Genomic DNA, 19,878 nt, shown 5'->3' with positions numbered 1-19,878 from the left:
TATTCACCCCCTTTAGGGGTGTGTTGTGTATTCAGGCAGCACTGAGAATATACACTTTTACCATGTTCAGTCTGAATACTCCATTCTGATTGGCTGGAGTGTGTGTGTTCAAACCTCTCTCTCTCTCTCTCTCTCTCTCTCTCTCTCTCTCTCTCTCTCTCTCTCTCTCTTTATTAAAACTCTGTTATTTGATCCGTTCAGTCAGTTTTACTCTGCAAACATTATTGACCAGGTGATGATCCATGACTAGATGTGAGATCTTACACCATGTTAATGCTCTCTGCTTCACCTCGGGCTGTTCTTCACCTCTATTATTGAATCTGTTCTGTGGAGAACTTGTCTTCTAGAAGAGGTGGGAGGTGGAGGTGCTGGTGTGTGTTTGGTTTTGTAGGTAAACATCAATGTGGTAAATCTGATGTGAGAAGCTACAGGAAGTCAGTGGAGGAAGCTCATAATATTGAAGTAAAAAAGTCCACAAATAAAAGAGGAAGTTGTGTAAGTTTTCACCTGCATTCATCTGCAGCCTCCCGTCCCTGAGAAGCTCCTCAATCACTTCTGCTTCCATTTTCATCAGAATCACATCATCAGCAGAACAGAGTCGATCTGTGTGTACATTAAGTGTCATGTGATGTCAATATAAATCACCTTTTTCTGTGTGTGTGTGTGTGTGTGTGTGTGTGTGTGTGTGTGTGTGTGTGTGTGTGTGTGTGAACACAGGATTTCCAACATAAGTCTCTCTGCAGAACCAGACACAAAATCAGACAAGAGGTGAGAGAGAGAAATCTGATCCCATTCAGCAACAATAAACAGATCAGACTCACAGATCAGATCTGATGTGTGTTTATGACTTTATTGAAACTCATATAAAGATGTTGAAGAGCAGCAGATATTATTGATATGAGGAGTTTGATCACTAAGTGAAGAAATGAAAGGACTGTAATAATAAATAATAATAAAGTAGTTTAAGATGAACTTACACACTGTCTGGGTGTGTTTTAGTCTGATGGAGAAGAGATCAGACTCACCAGATCCCAGCTGTGTGTCCATGAAGAGTGACCAGTCGATGGGTCGTCCATTTCACTTTAAAAGCAGTTCTACTGATCCGAGGTAAAGATTCTGTAGAAAATAAAACTGTGTGTGATTACAGACAGAAACCTGCTCCAGATATCTGATCTAAACTTCACAACACTGTTTATCCAATATAATTTAAAGTGACATTCCATCTTAAAACATCTCCTACAGTAACCAGAGCTCCAGAATAAAATCATTTTTAGATCATTTCTTGACTGAACTTCATTTTAAATTGTGGGGTGAAAGTGCAGGTTTCATCTGAACATTGAGTTTTTTGTAGAACAACATTTCTAATAATAAACATTATTTAATAAATACGACTATTTTTATTTCATTCTAAAATACCTGCACATATTAAACGTTACATGTGACACATGAGTGGTGCACTAATAGGTCATAGGTCATAAAGAAGTGTATTTCAGCCATGACGAGTGTGGAGATGAAGACAGCAGAGTAAATTTATGGGAATGGAGTGGAGATTAGAGGTTTAGTGTTGGGATCATGCTGTATGCTCCGCCCCCTCCCCAGGTCTCCTTTCTAAAGCAGTGATGATGAAGTGTAAAGTAATGGATAGAGTTCTTCATTTACCCAGCATACACCTGGCTTTGTTTTAGCACTACTGTGTGTTTAGTCTTTAATCTGCTCCTATGTGTTTAGTTCATTTGAGAGACTTGTGTTCTTGTGTTCTGTAAAGTGAACTGAGTTTTATCTTAAACGGTCCTGAAGTATAGGATGATGTTTGGTTCATGTGACTCCAGGTTCTGCCTGCTGCTGTTTCCCGAGGTTGGAACCATGATGAGTCTAAGCAGATAAATGGTTCTAGACTCGACTTTAGTCTTTACAGTCAAAGTCATTCTGGAGTTCATCTGTAAACCACATTCAGTGTGTTCACTGTTCACTGTGTTTAAGGCAGAAGTGTCCAGATGATGTTTATTGCTGGATCTTTGATGGATCTTTTTAGTTTAGATGGTTCATCAGATAGTTCATCGTTATTGTGTAGCACTGGGTGACTCTTTACAGCCACAATAACAATGAGCCTGAATGCAATGAATTCCACCAGCAATGAACACGGTTTAGAAACCAACACAACATCCAGGAAATGTTTTGTGTTCATGAAAACATTCAAGCTGAGGACTTACTGCTCCTTGTGTCCTGGTCCACTCAGAAGGTGATTAGCATGATTAGCTAACAGAACATTTCAGGGGAATTCTTGATGAGATACATTTCATGTACAACTCAAAAACTAGATTGTTGAAGACACAATGATTTTAAATCAAAGTTTACTGTGTTCTTAACTGAACAATTTGTCCTGTAGCAGTATTGTAGATTTCCAGATGTTCTCCATATCGAGTCTTTTATGGTGAACTCCCATTTCAGGAGAAACCTCTGTCCTGGTACCAAAGCTGTAGGTCTGATTCATTAAAACATGTCAGTGTCAGCAATCCTGAAATCAGTGTATTGTGTTAGGAGGATCATGTTCACTACATGGATTTATATCATGCTTTATGCAGCTATGAAGACAAATAGTCCATTTAACATGGGTTTGTTTGTTCACAGACCACAGAAGAAGAAATTAGACAGAAGCAAACATCTGGAATCAATATTTAAGGTGTTTATGGTTTAATGTGTGTGTGTGTGTGTGTGTGTGTGTGTGTGTGTGTGTGTGTGTGTGTGTGTGTGTGAAGTCAAGTCAAGTCAAGCCAAGTCAAGTTAATTTCTATTGCGCTTTTCACAACACATTCTCAAAGCAGCTTTACACAAATCAACAGTGAAGGTGAAGGTGTGTGTTTATCTCTGATGAGCAGCCGTGGCGACTGTGGCAAGGAAAAACTCCCTTAGATGTAATGAGGAAGAAACCTTGAGAGGAACCAGACTCAAAAGGGGAACCCATCCTCATATGGGTGACATCAAGAGTTTGATCATAAATCTTTCAACAATACAGAACACTGAAGAGTGAGAACTAACATGAGCACTGGAGTATAAGATTATAAGTGATGTTCTTTCTACAGTCTTTATGGTTATAAAACTAGGACCTACTGAGCTCAACATTTGTGATCATCACAGATCCAGCATCAGCTTCTCCATGCCCGAGCCTTTAAACACTCCAGGAGGTCGAAACCATACATGTAGAGGGATCCAATTGGCACTGGTATGTCTCTAGATGGTTCTGGAAGTTTGCGAGTTCGGCATCTACTTCTTCAAAAGGTCCATAATCTTTATGAGGTGGGACGTGACTGGAGCTGGCCAAACCTCAGGATGCCTCGGGATGGGGAGAGAAAGAGAAGCAGTGGAGAGGAATTAGTGTAGCTGCTGTTCATGATATTAACAGCACAAGTTGATAATGTGCATGTGATCAGATGTTCTGGAGCACAAGGTTATGATGTGAGACGTATGTTATTTGTAGGCTTTGCTAAAAAGATATGTTTTTAATCTGCTCTTAAACTGGGAGAGTGTGTCTAAGCCCCGAACACTGTCAGGAAGACTATTCCAGAGTTTAGGAGCTAAATGTGAGAATGTTCTACCACTTTTAGTGGACTTTGCTATTCTAGGAACTACTAGAAGCCCAGAGTTTTGAGATCTCAGGGAGCGTGACGGATTGTAGCGTGTTAAAAGACTGGATAGATACATGGGAGCCAAACCATTTAGTGCTTTATAAGTGAGAAGCAGTAGTTTGTAGTCTATTCGAAACTTAATAGGAAGCCAATGTAGGGACGATAAGATTGGAGTTATATGATCGTATTTTCTTGACCTTGTAAGAACTCTGACTGCTGCATTCTGAACTAACTGAAGCTTGTTTATTAATGATGCAGGACATCCACCTAGTAATGCATTACAGTAGTCTATTCTAGAGGTCATAAACGCATGGACGAGCTTCTCTGCATTAGATATAGACAACATGTTTCTTAACTTAGAAATATTTCTAAGGTGAAAGAAGCTGTTTTTGTAACTTGGTTGATGTGATTTTTAAAAGACAAGTTGCTCTAAAATAACTCCCAGGTCTTTTACCGTTGAACTAGTGGTTACAGAACATCCGTCTAAATGCAGGTTGAGATGCTGGAGCTTCTGTATACTAGTTTTTGGGCCGATGAGGAAAATCTCAGTCTTATCAGAATTTAATAGTAGAAAGTTATGGGTCATCCAATCTCTTATTTCCTTAACACATTTAGTTATCAGAGTTAATTGAGTGTATCACCTGGTTTAGATGAGATATATAGCTGGGTATCATCAGCATAACAATGGAAGCTAATTTCATGCCTAATAATAATATTTCCTAATGGAAGCATGTATATTGTGAAAAGCAGGGGTCCTAGAACTGAACCTTGTGGCTTGCCATAATTTACTAGCATTAGCCTGGATAGCTCTTTATTTAAGTGTACGAAATGGTAACGATCGGACAGGTAGGATTTAAACCTTAATGCCTGTCCCTGAATGCCGATGTAATTCTGTATGTGTGTGTACATTGTGTGTGACTGTGTGTGTACATTGTGTGTGAATGTGTGTGTGTACATTGTGTGTGTGTGTGTGTGTGTTTGTACGGTGTGTGTGTGTGTGTGTGTGTGTGTGTGTGTACATTGTGTGTGTGTGTGTGTGTGTGTGTGTGTGTGTGTGTGTACATTGTGTGTGAGTGTGTGTGTGTGTGTGTACGTTGTGTGTGAGTGTGTGTGTGTGTGTTTGTACAGTGTGTGTGTGTGTGTGTGTGTGTATGTGTGTGTGTGTGTGTGTGTGTGTACATTGTGTATGTACATTGTGTGTGTGTGTGTGTGTGTGTGTGTGTGTGTGTGTGTGTACATTGTGTATGTACATTGTGTGTGTGTGTGTGTGTGTGTGTGTACATTGTGTATGTACATTGTGTGTGTGTGTGTGTGTGTGTGTGTGTGTGTGTGTGTGTGTGTGTGTGTGTACATTGTGTATGTACATTGTGTGTGTGTGTGTTTGTGTGTGTGTGTGTGTGTGTGTTCGCAAAACTTACAAAATGGGGACATTGACCGGAATGCACACCATTAACGTGGGTACCTGTGTGAACATGGGGACCTAAAATCGAGTCCCCACAAAACTAACCACTGTAGCATGCCTAACTCATCGAGCTGAACACCCCCTCTTAATATCTCCTTAGTCCCCAAGTTTGACATTTCCCATTAAAAAAGTGTGTGTGTGTATTCGAGGCTGCGACTCAAGTGTGTAAACTCCCCCTCTGGCCATAGACCGTAAAAAAATCAGCTATACATCCTTTCTGACGTAATGCACCTATACTGAAGTCTGATTGGTTGAAACAGAAAGAACATGCAGGAGCTTTGAGCCAATGAGGTAGTATGTTGTTGAGTGAGGGACTTCACAACATCATACAACCTCAGTGGCTAAAAGGTGCAGTTCGCTAATTAGCACTCCATGCAAAGACTATGTGAGGTGAATAACCATAATATAAAGTTTGTTAAGGTTATACAATTACAATGTTTTATTAAGTTAATTGTGGTAGAATATCAACATTTTTTAGGACTTTATAAAATTATATGATTATTATTTATAATTTCCATAGAGTTGTCAAGTCAAGTCAAGTCAAGTTTATTTGTATAGCGCTTTTCACAACAGACATTGTCTCAAAGCAGCTTTACAGAAAACAACAGTGAAGGTGAAGGTGTGCGTTTGTCCCTGATGAGCAGCCGTGGCGACAGTGGCAAGGAAAAACTCCCTTAGATGATATGAGGAAGAAACCTTGAGAGGAACCAGACTCAAAGGGGAACCCATCCTCATATGGGTGACATCAAAAGTTTGGTCATAAATCTTTCAACAATACAGAACAATTTGTGATCATCATAGATCCAGCATCAGCTTCTCCATGCCAGGGCCTTTAAACACTCGGCATCTACTTCTCCATGATCATCCATAGGTCCATAATCTTCACGAGGTGGGACGTGACTGGAGCTGGCCAAACCTCAGGATGCCTCGGGATGGGGAGAGAAAGAGAAGCAGTGGAGAGGAATTAGCGTAGCTGCTGTTCATGATATTAACAGCACAAGTTGATAATGTGCATGTGATCAGATGTTCTGGAGCACAAGGTTGTGATGTGATGTGTGTGATGTGTGTTATGTGTAGGCTTTGCTAAAAAGATATGTTTTTAATCTGCACTTAAACTGGGAGAGTGTATCTGAACCCCGAACACTGTCAGGAAGACTATTCCAGAGTTTAGGAGCTAAATGTGAAAATGCTCTACCGCCTTTAGTGGACTTTGCTATTCTAGGAACTACTAGAAGCCCAGAGTTTTGAGATCTCAGGGAGCGTGTTTTTGAAGGCTGTTTTTGTAACTTGATTGATGTGATTTTTAAAAGATAAGTTGCTGTCTAAAATAACTCCCAGCTCAAGTTGTGTGTAATTAACTCATGCTAGCTAGCTAGCTCAGCCCTAATGAGGCATTTAAACTGTGTCGGTGTAATTATTTTGCTAATGCTATATCATCTATTAATATTAAATGCGTCCAGCAAATAATATCTTCAGGATTAGTAAAGTATGTGAACTAGTAAATGAATGTTTTAATCGGTAATAAGGTTGAAGTCAAGGCTTTAAAAATGAGAGGAAGCCAAAGGCAGAGCCCATTTTAGGATGCTGTATTTCACATAACCGTGCCGTGATAAAGTGGGGCTTGATGTGAAATACACTGTTGCATTTAAAGGTGAGCAGAGCAGAGAAACTCTGAATGATAATGATAATTAGCCGGTTATGCTAGCGCGCTGTGCTTCCCGGCTCAGGTAAAGGAGTGTTTGCGGTGACACACTTCACTAAAGGTAGCTTCGTGCTGGAGTACAGAGGGGAACCCATCAGCTGTCAGGAGAGCCAGAGAAGACAACGCCTTTATCACAACTCCCTAAAGGCATTCATGTTCAACTTCATCTGGCACGGAAACCTCTGGACGTGAGTATTTATCATCTTTATTCCTCTATGGGTTTAGATGCGGTTTGAGCTGCGAACTTCAAATACGAAGGAAAAGTTATCTGAGACTAGCAGATAAAATTAGTAAATGATTTGATGTTATATGGCCTTGAATTATTTCTGTGACTTGTTAATATTTATATCCCGAGCATTTAAATATCATCAGCTGTGCCGGTGTTTCTGTATATTTGTATAATATTATATAATAATAATTAATAATAATTAATAATAATACTTGTGTGGGGGTTTGTCAGTAACTTAAATTTGTTTGTTCAAATTCAGTATTGATGCTGCAAGGGATGATGGCACACTTGGAAGACTAGTCAATGACGACCACATTAAACCCAACTGCAAAATGAAGAGAATTCTTGTAGAGGGAAAGCCCCATTTGTGTCTTTTTGCTTTAAGAGACATAATACCTGGAGAGGAGATCACCTATTATTATGGAGATGGTGAATGTCCCTGGAGAAATGAAGTAAGAATCTTTATTTTTTTAGCAATGATGGATAATTAAATAGCATCAGCTTAGCTGTACAATGCCAGCATGCTTTTATATTTGGACTTATAATTAACCCCCACATTATGTTTAACCATGACATTTTACACAGGTCCCCACAAAAAGCCTACTCTTAAATTTCTTATTTTTCTGGAAATATCTTGTTTACTTGGAGTGTGTTGGTATAACAATTCCTTCTACAAATTTACACTGTTCAGCTTAGTTTTCTGATTTCCAGATGCTTATCTTTTTGGCTTATAATTAACAGTTGTGCTCATTACAGAAGACAAAATGTGGAACAGAATCAGACTGTAATCATCCAGCTTCAGGTGGTGCCTCTGGAGATGATCACCATTGCACCCAACATTCAAAACCTCAGTCTACTTCCTGCAAACAAGTATGAAACTACTTTTAAATTAACTTTTTTTACACAATAAACGTCAGGTCCCCAAAATATACAATGTACTTTACCAGTGTTAGCAAAGGAGTGATTTCAAATGACTGGTCGGGGAATTACCCTCCACCACAGAGTCCCCACATTATGTTTAAACATGATATCTTACACAGGTCCCCACATTATGTTTAACCATGAAATTTTACACAGGTCCCCACAAAAGGTCTACTCTTAAATTTCCTATTTTTCTGGAAATATCTTGTTTACTTGTAGTGTGTTGGCATAACTATTCTTTCTACAAATTGACACTGTTTAGCTTAGCTTTCTAATATACGGATGCTTATCTTTTTGCCTCATAATTAACAGTTGTGCTCATTACAGGTGACAAAACCTGGAACAGAATCAGACTGTAATCATCCAGCCTCAGATGATGCCTCTGCAGATGATCACCATTGCACCCAACATTCAGAGCCTGAGTCTACTTCCTGCAAACAAGTATGAAACTGCTTTTAAATTAACTTTTTTTACACAATAAACGTCAGGTCCCTACGATATACAATGTACTTTACCAGTGTTAGCAGAGGAGTAATTTCAAATGTATGTAGTGTTATACAGCATGTGCTTTTGTTTTTGTTGTGTTTTACAGAGTGTACCTTTCTGACCTTATAGGAAAAGTTACAATGTCACCAAAAGGCAGATATTTTTTCCACTTTTTGTGTACATTAACTCATTTAAAGTTCTTATTACTTATTTTTTTCAAACTTTGCAGGTGTTAACGTTAGGTGAAATGTTAACTGAAAATCAGTACCATAAACTGCAATCACAAGTTGAAACAAGCATTTCTCAGGTTCGAAAAAAACTTTTCTAAATTAAAAATATCTGAAGACTGCATTATTTTCTCGGTGTTCATATTTGTTATATTGTATTTTATAGTTTGATAATGTAAGTGTAGCATGTTTGGAACAGACAACCTCACCCACAAGGACCACACAACCACTTAGCGATGAGATCTGGTATTTTTTAATCTGTTGATAAGGAGAAATCATCAGTTCAAAACGGGGTAGCAGCTCCTCCCACTCTGATACACCCGGTGTTGTTTATAGGGAGGACCGCACAGTGCATGCGTCCACCAGCCTCATGCAGTGAACCTGAGGCCAACGCAAAACGCACGATAAAAAAAAAATAAATAAATAAATAAAATGTGAATAAAGAAATCACTATAGTTACAGCATATGGATTTACTGTTTTTATTTTAAACAATATGCTTCCAAATACTACTAAAAATGTAGTATATTGCATTGCAATAAACATATCTTAACATTTTATACTTGCATCACAAATATGCACATGTAACATGTAAATACACATTAACTCTATGTATTCAAATACTGCATCATACTTTGAACAAACAAAACAACTACACAACATATTTAAACTCAGTGAATGTATACATTACATACAAAATTAGATAGTGTGCTTAGTATATTTTGCACAACCATGTGCAAGCTACACAATGTGCATCACACTCAGCACAAATAAAACGGTTTACCAAATAAAACATCAAATAACAGTCTTACCTTTTTATAACGCTTTACATAAAACACTCATTAACTATCATCCAACACTCTTTTCTTTATAAAACAAACAAAACAGATAGCATACCTGTTGATAAGGAGAAATCATCAGTTCAAAATGGGGTAGCAGCTCCTCCCACTCTGATACACTTTACTATTAGCATACAATGCTAATTAGTTAGCGCCACAATATACTGACTATTTACACAAAATCACATTAAACAGTACATCCTTGTTGCAGCTAATACTATTGAATGCTGACACAATTTTAATCACATTTATCCAATGATAAATATACACATTCAGGCAAAAAAATCATCAACATACCAGTGTTGTTTATAGGGAGGACCGCACAGTGCATGCGTCCACCAGCCTCATGCAGTGAACCTGAGGCCAACGCAAAACGCACGATGAGAAACCCCGGATGTACCTCGCTGATGACACAGTAATGAACTTCACGAAATTTCGTTTGAATCATGTTTGTTTAAATATCTAAAAATGTAGAGGAACTTTTCTTTAAGATATTTAAACAAAAATGATTCAAACGAAATTTCGTGAAGTTCATTACTTCAGCATGAATATACACATATGGAAAGTATAACATTAATAAAAAAAAAAATTATAATAATTTGAGAAAAAAAATAAAAAAACATTAATACAGAAATATATAAATAAAAGGGAAACCCGAAACAAAAATCTAGTCAAAGTACCTTTTATACCAGTTACATCCTCCCCCCTGAACTTCACAAATTCAAATCGACTACAGGGATAATACACACTGGACTCAGACCAACTGTTATTTAGAATTTTGTGCAACATAATATGTTTCCCACTTACAGGTAAGAACAGCAGGTTGATCAGGCCCACTGCAATCACCCGCAAAGGGTGCCTGAAACACCATTCATTTATAGATGAAACTTCATTGAAAAACATTGACTCAAAGGCACTTTACTTTAAAGTTTAAATCTCACCAAAAAAACAGTGCATTCTTATTTTAACAGAGATCTTATAACCCCACCATCGGATTCAGGGTTTTGATGGACTGGGTCATATTCTCAATTAACCTGTTGACAGGTTTCACTATCCTGCCCACTCTGGTCCTAACTCCAACCACTTCATGGTCTGTAGTTGGTTCAACAATACCAACAGATTATCATCATGTATAACCTCGGAATAAATGCTGTTAGATTCATGAGTAGGACCTTCAGTTTCCGGAGCTTCAGAATTACTGTCTCTCTCCATGGAGTCATCCTTTGATGCTGAAGGGACTTCTCCCAACACACCAGAAACTGTGTCCACTGACACAATACTACTACTACTACTACTACTACTGCTAGGCAAACTCTGCTGAGGGCTCTCATGCACAGCACATTCTTCCACCCAACTGGCAACTCGGTCGGATACACTGGGCTTAATCCCGGGAGCACGATCATTTGCCAAAGACGTTCTTACACCCATAGACACTGACGCGCTACTACCGTTTGATGGTACGTCAGAATCTTCCAGCTCCAACGGAAGAAAGTTAGCTTGCAACAATAAGTTGCGATGAACAGTTTTCTCCTGGCCTGTTTTAGTGTTATGTACGGTTATATACGGTAAATATGGCACTGAGGGTTCAATCCAACTACCCTGTAAGGTGTGGACTCCCACCTATCTGCCAGTTTTCTCTTCCCACGTCCACCTTTGTTGGCCAGGAGAACCTGATCTCCCAACTCAATATCACAGCCCTTTGTTTTCCGGTTGTACAATTCGGCCTGCCGCTGCTGGCTGGCACAGATGTTTCCCTTGAGCAACAGTTAGAAATTCTTTCGGGTCAGTTCTCAACCTCTTTACGTACTTGTCATAGTCAATGACTTCACTGTCACCCTCAAGGTTACCAAACATGACATCCACAGGCAGCTTTGGAATTCTGCCAAACATTAGGTAGAATCGGGGCATACCCATTGAAATCATGCACGGTACAGTTGTACGCAAAAGTCAGTGTATAAAGCATCTGAGACCACCTATCCTTGGACCTAGGCGGCAATGCCCTGATCATGTTGCCCAAGGTTCTATTGAACCTCTCGACAAGGCCATTGCCCATGGGATGATAGGCGGTTGTTCTGGACTTTTTCACTCCTGCGACCTGCAACAGCTCTCGAATCAACTGACTTTCAAAGTTAGCTCCCTGATCAGAGTGGATCCGATCAGGGAAGCCATACACACAGAAGTATTTGTCCCACAATTGCCTTGCCACCTGCCTCGCTGACTGATTACGGCACTGAAAAGCATGAGCCATACGGGAAAAATGGTCAGTAATGACTAACACGTCTACGTTATGACCCTTGGAGCTTTCTGCGGTCCAAAAATCAATGCATACAAGCTCCATAGGCCTTGATGTTCTCACACTCTCCAGCGGGGCTCTGCCTTCAGGTTTGGGCGTTTTACTAATGACACAGCGCTGGCAACATTTGACGTACTTGCGAACATCATGTTCCAACCCGACCCAAAAGAACCTTTGTCTCGCCAGGTGCATGGTTCTACTTTGGCCCTGGTGCCCTGCTTCATAGTGAATGCCCGTCATCACCTGCGCAACTAAAGACGATGAAACAATGTACTGTAACCGTTTCTTTCCTGCCAGATTATCTTTCCTTACATGATACAGAATACCATCAACCATCTTCAATTTGTCCCACTGCTTCAAAAGCCTGAGAACTTTATGAATCTCCACAGCGCGCTCACAGCGCGAGGCTCTTTGCCCCTATTGATGTAAAACAGGACCCGGGACAGGCAAGGATCATTTTGTTGTGCGTCTCGAAGTTCATCCAATTACAAAACTGGTAAAGGGCATTGCCCAGGGGGTGACAAAAGTTGGATGTCTTGAGCGATCAATGAGACTGCTCTGGATTCTACTCCTGCTTTCCAGTGACTATGACCCTCTAACACCGCAGACACCTCAGCACAGTAGAGCGGACATTGGTTTGATGTTACACAGGGAGGGTCATCAGCGCCCTGAAGCCCAGTACTCAGCCTAAATGCTTCCTGCACAGTGTCTTTCCCAAACTGTTCTGCTTCCTTGAGCAATGAACTGTAAGGTTCACTCAGCAGTCTCTCGCTGAGCCGGTTAGGAACAAAAGGTTGACGACTCAGAGCATCCGCCACCACATTTTTTAGGACCAGGTATGTATTTAATGCTAAAGCGGTATGGCGCCAACTTGGAGATCCATCGCTGTTCACACGCGTCGAGTTTAGGCTTTGGGAGGATTAATGGATTGTTATCGGTCCATACGACAAATTCATTGCCTTTCAGCCAGTGGCTGAATTTGTCGCAAACAGACCACTTCAAAGCCAAAAAATCTAAGCGATGAGCAGGATACCTGGCTTGGGCGCGGTTAAGAGCCTTGCTAGCAAAAGCGATCGGCCGAGCTCTGGTCTCACCCTCTGCAAGTTGCGATAGTACGGCACCTAACCCATCAGTAGAAGCGTCAGTGGACAATATAAATGGCCGGCTAAAGTCAGGATGAGTCAGCACCACAGAATTCACCAAAGCAGCTCTTAGCTGCTGGAAGGCACTGCTGTGCTCCTCCTTCCAATCCCCAGGGCTCAATTTCCTGAACGCAGCAACACGCTTATCTGGAGGCTTTTTGCCCCTTGGGGCAGCTGTCAATGCAAACAAAGGTTTTGCGATGGTGGAGCAATTCTGGATGAATCTCTGGTAATACAACACCATCCCAAGGAAAGACTTTATTTTCCTTTGAGACGGGGTTACCCCATCCTCCATCATCAAGTCAGACTCTGATACTGCCGCAATAGCACTGACCTTGTCTGGGTCAGTTTCTACCCCTGTACTGTCAATAATGTGCCCCAAAATCCGCACGCTCCTCTGGAGGAAATGACACTTCTTAGGGGCTAATTTTAACCCATGTTTACGAAGCCTACTGATCACCATCTCAAGTCTTTTGATGGCCTCACCCTCGTCCGGGGCATACACAAGTAGGTCATCCAGGTAACAAAGCAACGTCAGGAAATTTTGGTCGCCGAAGATATTCATCATTAGGCGCATGAAGCTACAAAGCCCGTGCGGCAGCCTGTTAAATTTAAATAGGCCCATTGGCGTTGTGAAGGCCGTGAGCTTCTTGTCCTCCTCCACCATGGCAACATTATAAAAGCCGGAGGTGAGATCCATCACGCTAAACAAAGCATTCCCACCCAAGGCCGCCAAACAGTCTGCTTGGTGAGGTAAGGGGTGAGAGTCCTTAATGGTCCGAGCATTAAGCCAGCCGTAATCAACACAAACGCGAAGTTCACCGCTCTTCTTCCATACAAGGACCAGTGGGGACGCCCACTCACTACAAGACTTCCTAATGATGTCTTGCTCCTCCATCTCTGAGAGCACCTTCCTCAAGGTTTGATATTGGGCCAGGGGGACACGCCTATACGGAAGCCTGAAAGGGTGGTTGTCCGATAAATGAATCCTAAGGACAAACTCTTTGGCCTTACCACAGTCTAGCCTGTGTTCAGAAAACACATCCTGATACTTCTGAATCAGCTGTAGAAGCTGATCCTTTCAGTACGGAGTGACTTCGCAGGACCCTATGTCAAGGTCACCAAGGCCAAGCTTTTGCAGTACAATATGTATATCAGAAGGGGAACCGCATATATCAACAGTAGAGGAGACAGACTGGCTCTGTACATTCACAGCCTCTCCGTGACTATGTCCAAGTTGCACATCCAAGTCTTCAACTGCTAAAACAGGAGACACATCTGCTATTTTGGCATTACGTCTTAAAGTGAGCGGTTTATCAGACGGGTTAATAACCTTAACGGGCACCCATCTGTCACCTGGCAGTGTGGCTATAACATGCCTGACAAGAACACCCTTCTTGTGAGTCTGAGCCTTTGGTGGCTCAACCAGCACAGCACTACCCACAGAAACGGAAGAACTGGCCGGAAGCCTTCCCCACACAATGTGCTCTTGACGAGGTAGAAGAGTGACAACTTGAGCAAGCTTAGCGGTACCGATGACGGTTGGGATAGAACTGCCCTGCCATCTGTCATGCCCAGATAGCATACTCAAGAACCGCTGGATCTCTGGTTCTCCTGTAGTATTCGGCTGATTCATGACACGCCAATAGCTTGGGGACTGCTTAAGTTGACTAAGAATGTATTTGATGACGTTAGTACCGACAATTAACTGGTCTTTTTGTCCTGGTACAACAAGGGTTGGTACAACAACTGAGTGGTCATATACATGCATTTTTAGCTGATAGATGCACTTGGGCCTGACTCGAATGCCACCACAACCTACAAGTAAAATATCAGCGTGGGGCTGATCAGACTCAAGGGTCCCACATGCATCTAGCAGCCTATGCTCCATTTCCTCTCTAATGGTACATGCCATAGAACCAGTGTCCAATAGGCCCTGGCATATGACTGTATCATTAACCAACACATCTGTATAGAATAAACTGTCAGCTTTTTCCAATTTTGCAATGTTCTGGAACAAAACAGTGCTGCTACTTGACTCAACCTGACAATTGCTGCTATAGATGACCATCGGATCATCTTCACTGGTGAGAGGCTGACTTTTAGCACTTATACCGCCCTCCCCCCAATGTGAGTGATCTAGTTTCCCTGATCGTCACTAGCTTGGGCCACGTCTTGCCCAGCAGCCCTGTGACACTGCTTACGCTGATGCCCAAACTCCAAACAATTAAGACATCTCTTTTCCCTCATGCAGTGGGAAAGGGTTGAATGAGATCTGTCTCCACATACTGCACATGGGGAAGCCCACGATACCACGGTGACGGTTGAGGCTTTGGTCCTGGAGCGGGTAAGGTGGTGCGCTCTAGCACCCTTTCTAACATCTTTAACACACGCTCCAAAGTGCCCGATTCCGCAGATTCGTTTGTTTTAGGGTGTGGGCTTGCAGTACACACTGCAGAGTTTACACGTACATCTTCACTTCCTACTGTTACCTGAGTGCTGACAGGTCCTTTAACAACAGCAGCCTGGTTTACTGCAGCTTTAAATGCAGAAGGAAGCTGCATTTAATAATAATTTGAGAAAAAAAAAAAAAACATTAAGACGAAAATATATAAATAAAAGGGAAACTCGAAACAAAAATCTAGTCAAAGTACCTTTTATACCAGTTACATAAGCAGGGGTGATGACTGCTCTATTAGTAGTATGGAAGGCAGTGTAGAGGAGTATGTCCCAGAATCTTCAGATAGTAGCTTAGATGAAAGTGACTGCAGTCTTACAATTTCAATTTCTAAAAGAAATTATAGCAGTTGTTTTGATAGAAGCAGTAATTGTCCCAAGTTCAGAATTCCAAAAGGATCTGTCAGGAACAGATAATCAGTCAGATTAAGAAGATGAGCTTTACTTGCTGGTCAGTGTCTATAGCTGAGGAAGTCAAAGTTTAGTTAGATGTATCATACAGTGTCATGTGACACCAGTAGCACTGAATATGCAGTATCAGTGCCAGTGGAGCTTATTACTATTGAGCTTCCTGGAGGAGTTGTAGGTTTAATTTAAAGAAATGGCAGGAAGATGTTAAATTTCCTATCCCTATAGAAAAGTGTGTGACATTAGGAGTGCCAATGTTGGTTTTATCTATTAATAGTGTGGTAAAGGGGAAGTAAAGTTATTTAAGCTGTTATGTCCTTATTGTCTTGGTATTTGCAACATCTTAGCACATGTATAGTTCTACCCTAGCAACACCAAAGTGTCAATTTTGGCTCTTTGTAATTGTACTGCATTTCTTCTTCTCCTTCTTCTTCTTTCGGCTGCTCCCATTAGGGGTCTCCACAGCGGATCATCCGTCTCCATACCACCATGTCCTCTACATCTGCCTCTTTCACACCAACTACCTGCATGTCTTCCCTCACCACATCATCCTTCCTCTTTTCCTTCTTCCTGGTGGCTCCATCCTCAGCATTCCTTTGCCAATATAACTCATGTCCCTCCTCTGTACATGTCCAAACCATCTCAATCTCACCTCCCTCACCTTGTCACCAAAATGTCCTACATGCGCTGTCCCTCTAATAAACTCGTTTCTAATCCTGTCCATCCTCGTCACTCCCAACGAAAACATCAACCTCAAAATCTTCACAATCTTCTTCTTCTTCTTTCGGCTGCTCCCTTTAGGGGTCACAACAACTGATAATTTGTCCCCAGACTACTTTTTCCGCCACATCTGCCTTGTTGCTAATCCTGTCCATCCTCATCACTCCCAATGAAAATCTCAACATCTTCAGCTCCACTACCTCCAGCTCCACCTCCTGTCTTTTACTCAATGCCACTGTCTCTAATCCATACAACATCTCAGGTCTCACCACAGTCCTATAAACTTTCCCTTTCACTCTCACAGATACTCTTCTATCACAAATCACTCCTGCTATCACTCTTCTCCACCCACTCCACCCTGCCTGCACTCTTTTCTTTACTTATCTAACACACTCTTCATTACTTTCTACTGTTGGCCCCAGGTACCTGAACTCCTCCACCTTCTCCACCTCTTCTCCCTGCAACCGCACCCCTCCACTGCCTTTCCTCTCATTCACACACATGTACTCTGTCTTACTCCTACTGACTTTCATTCCCCTTCTCCTCACTGTGTACCTCCACCTCTCCAGGCTCTTCTCAACCTACTCACTACTCTCAACACAAATCACAATATCATCCGCAAACATCATATTACAGGAAGACTCCTGTCTGACCTCATCCGTCAACCTGTCCATCACCACTGCAAAAAGGAAAGGGCTCAGAGCCGATCCTTGCAGTCCAACCTTCACCTTGAACCAGTCTGTCGTTCCTACTGCACACTTCACTGCTGTCACACTGTCCTCACACATGTACTGCACCACCCTCACATAATTCTCTGACACACCTGACTTCCTCATACAATACCAGTAATTGTACTGCATTTGGTCTGTTTAAATAGATCTTGGAGAAGAACTGGCGTAAAAACCATTTACCAATCAATCCCAGGAAAGCTCGGCTGAGCAAGCCACAGAACCAACTAGTACTACATCATCCAAAGGTATTATCCAATGACCTAAAATTATGCCAAGCTTTTATAAAATCAAAAAAATTTTGTATATTTTTGACTAACTTTGTTGTGTGTTTATGTAGGTGCTTAGGTTTTTAGGAAAAAGAAATGGGACACCAGTGAATTTAAAGCGGTTGAAAAACACCTGTACACGTTCATTAAATCTTGCAGAGTGCCAGAGGAGTGTGAGGATTGTATAAAAGCTAAACCTGTTGCATTGAAAGATCGGGATTGGATGGCTGTTAAGTTCTTTGTAAAGAATAGAATTACATCTCTTAAAAAGAAGATATAAGAAAATATCTTTTATTTTTGTTCTATTTGCACAGATGAGTGTCAGTTTCTGTTGATATTTTTATTATTTTCATTGCTAAATATCTGAAACGTTTTCTTTTATAATACAGTTTTGTTAAAGTTAACAAAATAGCTTTATATATATATATATATATATATATATATATATATATATATATATATATATATATATATATATATATATATGTGTGTGTGTGTGTGTGTGTGTATATTTTATTGCTGTGTATATTTTATAACTGTTAAAAAAGTTTAATGCTTTGTTTTGAGGCAATTACTAAATATCTGTGCAAAAAAACCTAAATAAATATTCTGTTTTTGTTTATGTGACTTCATTATTTCTAATTTTATAAATATGCATTTAAGCCACATTTTTATTATCTGTAAAATTTGTCCCCACATTATTCACAAGTACCTACATTGTAGAAATACCAGAAAAGTGTGTGTGTGTGTTTTTGCTGGTCCTCACAAGCTTAGTCTACTGGAAAATGTCCCCAAATTGTGGAAAAATGTCACATTGCTTTATTTAGCTTTTTTCTTAAATTTAAAGTGACCAGTGTTTTTACAGATTTAAAAAAAAAACATGAATCTGCTGTCCTTTTGGTCCTAAACCATTTAGAAATAGGTGTCCCCACATTCTGGGATCCATCATGTAATCCCCAAAAACTGATTAGACAAGTATGTGTGTGTGTGTGAGTTTTATCTACTGTATGAACATCAGCAATGGGGAATCAGAGATAAATGCAGCTGGAACTGTGGTCATAAACAGATACTTTTCTTCAGTTCAGAGAATAAAATCATCTCTCAGTTTATGATAATAATATTATAATATTTTGATCTGTTACTGTGTGTTTCTAACCAGGAACTGGAACACAAAGTCATCACACTGATAAAGAAGGAGCTGAATTGGTTTAGGGAACTCCTGAATCCAGATTACCCAGCATGCACTGAGAGGGAGGATGAGGAGGATCTGCACAGTGTCAGAGAGGGAGCGATGAAGATCACACTGCACGTCCTGAATAACATGAACAACAAAGATCTCGCTAACACACTGTACAACAGTAAGAATCCTGAACCATCACTTTAACACTGGTCCACACTTACACCACTCTGATGCTGAATTCTGGATTCTGATTGGTCAGATGATGATGAGATGAAGGTTATGTATATCCGAGATTATGTATATGTGTGTGATTATGGTATAAGTTTTGTCTTCTATATGCAGAGCAGCATCTCCTCAGCTACTGGTGTTGGTCCATGTAGATTTGAAGTTCAGTTAAGTAAAAGTGGTTTGGGTGTATGTAAATTGGGTGAAAATGGGGATGAGTGCGAGTGAAGTGGATTTTACTTTTAGTGTATTTTGAGGTTCTGCCAGATTCAGAATATGGCCACTGTAAAGAGACTGGAGGAGATCCAGAAACCCAGAAACCTAAAAGACACATGTTCAACAAACCTAAGTCCATCAAGGACCTGATAATCCTTCAATTTCATTACCGAGGACTGTGAAAAAGACTTATAAAGGTAAAGATTGACCTTAAATGTTTCTCACTAAACAGGTAGAGAGGATTAATGGTGTAAACTCACACTGACACTCAAAGACACTGAGGACCACACAGACTTAACGCCTGTTTTTAAATCAGGAGTTTCTTATCTGTGTCCAATTATACAGTTTTCTTCCTTTTCATCAGAATTTTACACTATACATTTGTATTTCTTGTAGTTTTTACTTTCTGCTATGACTGCACTTGTCCGGATCTCCCGGGCACATTGTGCGCACTTCCGGTTTCGCTGGGCGCAATTCCGGGTCGGCGGCCATCTTGCCATTTTCCCTGCTCCTCCCGGGATTTGAGGACAACCAAGATTTAAGCTCGGGGCCAGATTACCTTACCGGCTCTTTAGCCTCTGGGATTACTCTTGCCCCCTGCCTGCTTTGGATCCTGATCCTGATCCTGGTCCTGTACCTTTACCTATTTCTGTTCCTGTTCTTGACCCCTGGTCTGCTCTGCCTCCCCAGTTACCTGGTTTGAACTCTGGACAGTTTTTTTTGTTTTTTGTTTCTGCTCTGCCCCTCATAGTT

General features: G+C 40.8%; 1 protein-coding gene and 1 long non-coding RNA gene across 5 annotated transcripts; both read left to right on the top strand.

The window, feature by feature from the left end:
• Window positions 1-274: 274 nt before the first annotated feature.
• LOC310737998 lies at window positions 275-18,955 on the top strand. The gene is made up of 4 exons (XR_014536942.1): window positions 275-768; window positions 1,000-1,107; window positions 2,629-2,680; window positions 18,664-18,955. It is a non-coding gene; the product is annotated as an uncharacterized lncRNA (long non-coding RNA).
• Window positions 4,996-17,887, top strand: LOC310737961 (uncharacterized protein). 4 transcript variants are annotated; one of them, XM_083562769.1, is made up of 8 exons: window positions 4,996-5,475; window positions 6,612-6,975; window positions 7,276-7,468; window positions 7,773-7,886; window positions 8,265-8,378; window positions 8,653-8,730; window positions 17,385-17,483; window positions 17,576-17,887. In XM_083562769.1, exons 2-8 carry the CDS (start codon window positions 6,941-6,943, stop codon window positions 17,690-17,692), a joined length of 750 nt encoding a protein of 249 aa, XP_083418895.1. In that variant the 5' UTR covers window positions 4,996-5,475; window positions 6,612-6,940; the 3' UTR covers window positions 17,693-17,887. The 4 variants fall into 4 exon arrangements, 3 of the variants coding, with proteins under 3 accessions (XP_083418895.1, XP_083418896.1, XP_083418897.1); XM_083562770.1 differs by lacking the exon at window positions 4,996-5,475 and having other exon boundaries at window positions 6,434-6,736; window positions 6,813-6,975; XM_083562771.1 differs by lacking the exons at window positions 4,996-5,475; window positions 8,653-8,730 and having other exon boundaries at window positions 6,434-6,975.
• Window positions 18,956-19,878: the final 923 nt, after the last annotated feature.

The sequence above is a fragment of the Silurus aristotelis genome (genome assembly GCF_946808225.1).
Source record: "Silurus aristotelis genome assembly, chromosome: 15".
Lineage (NCBI taxonomy): Eukaryota > Metazoa > Chordata > Actinopteri > Siluriformes > Siluridae > Silurus > Silurus aristotelis.
The sequence above is the reverse complement of the archived record's forward strand: the minus strand, read 5'-3'. Positions and strand labels throughout refer to the sequence as shown.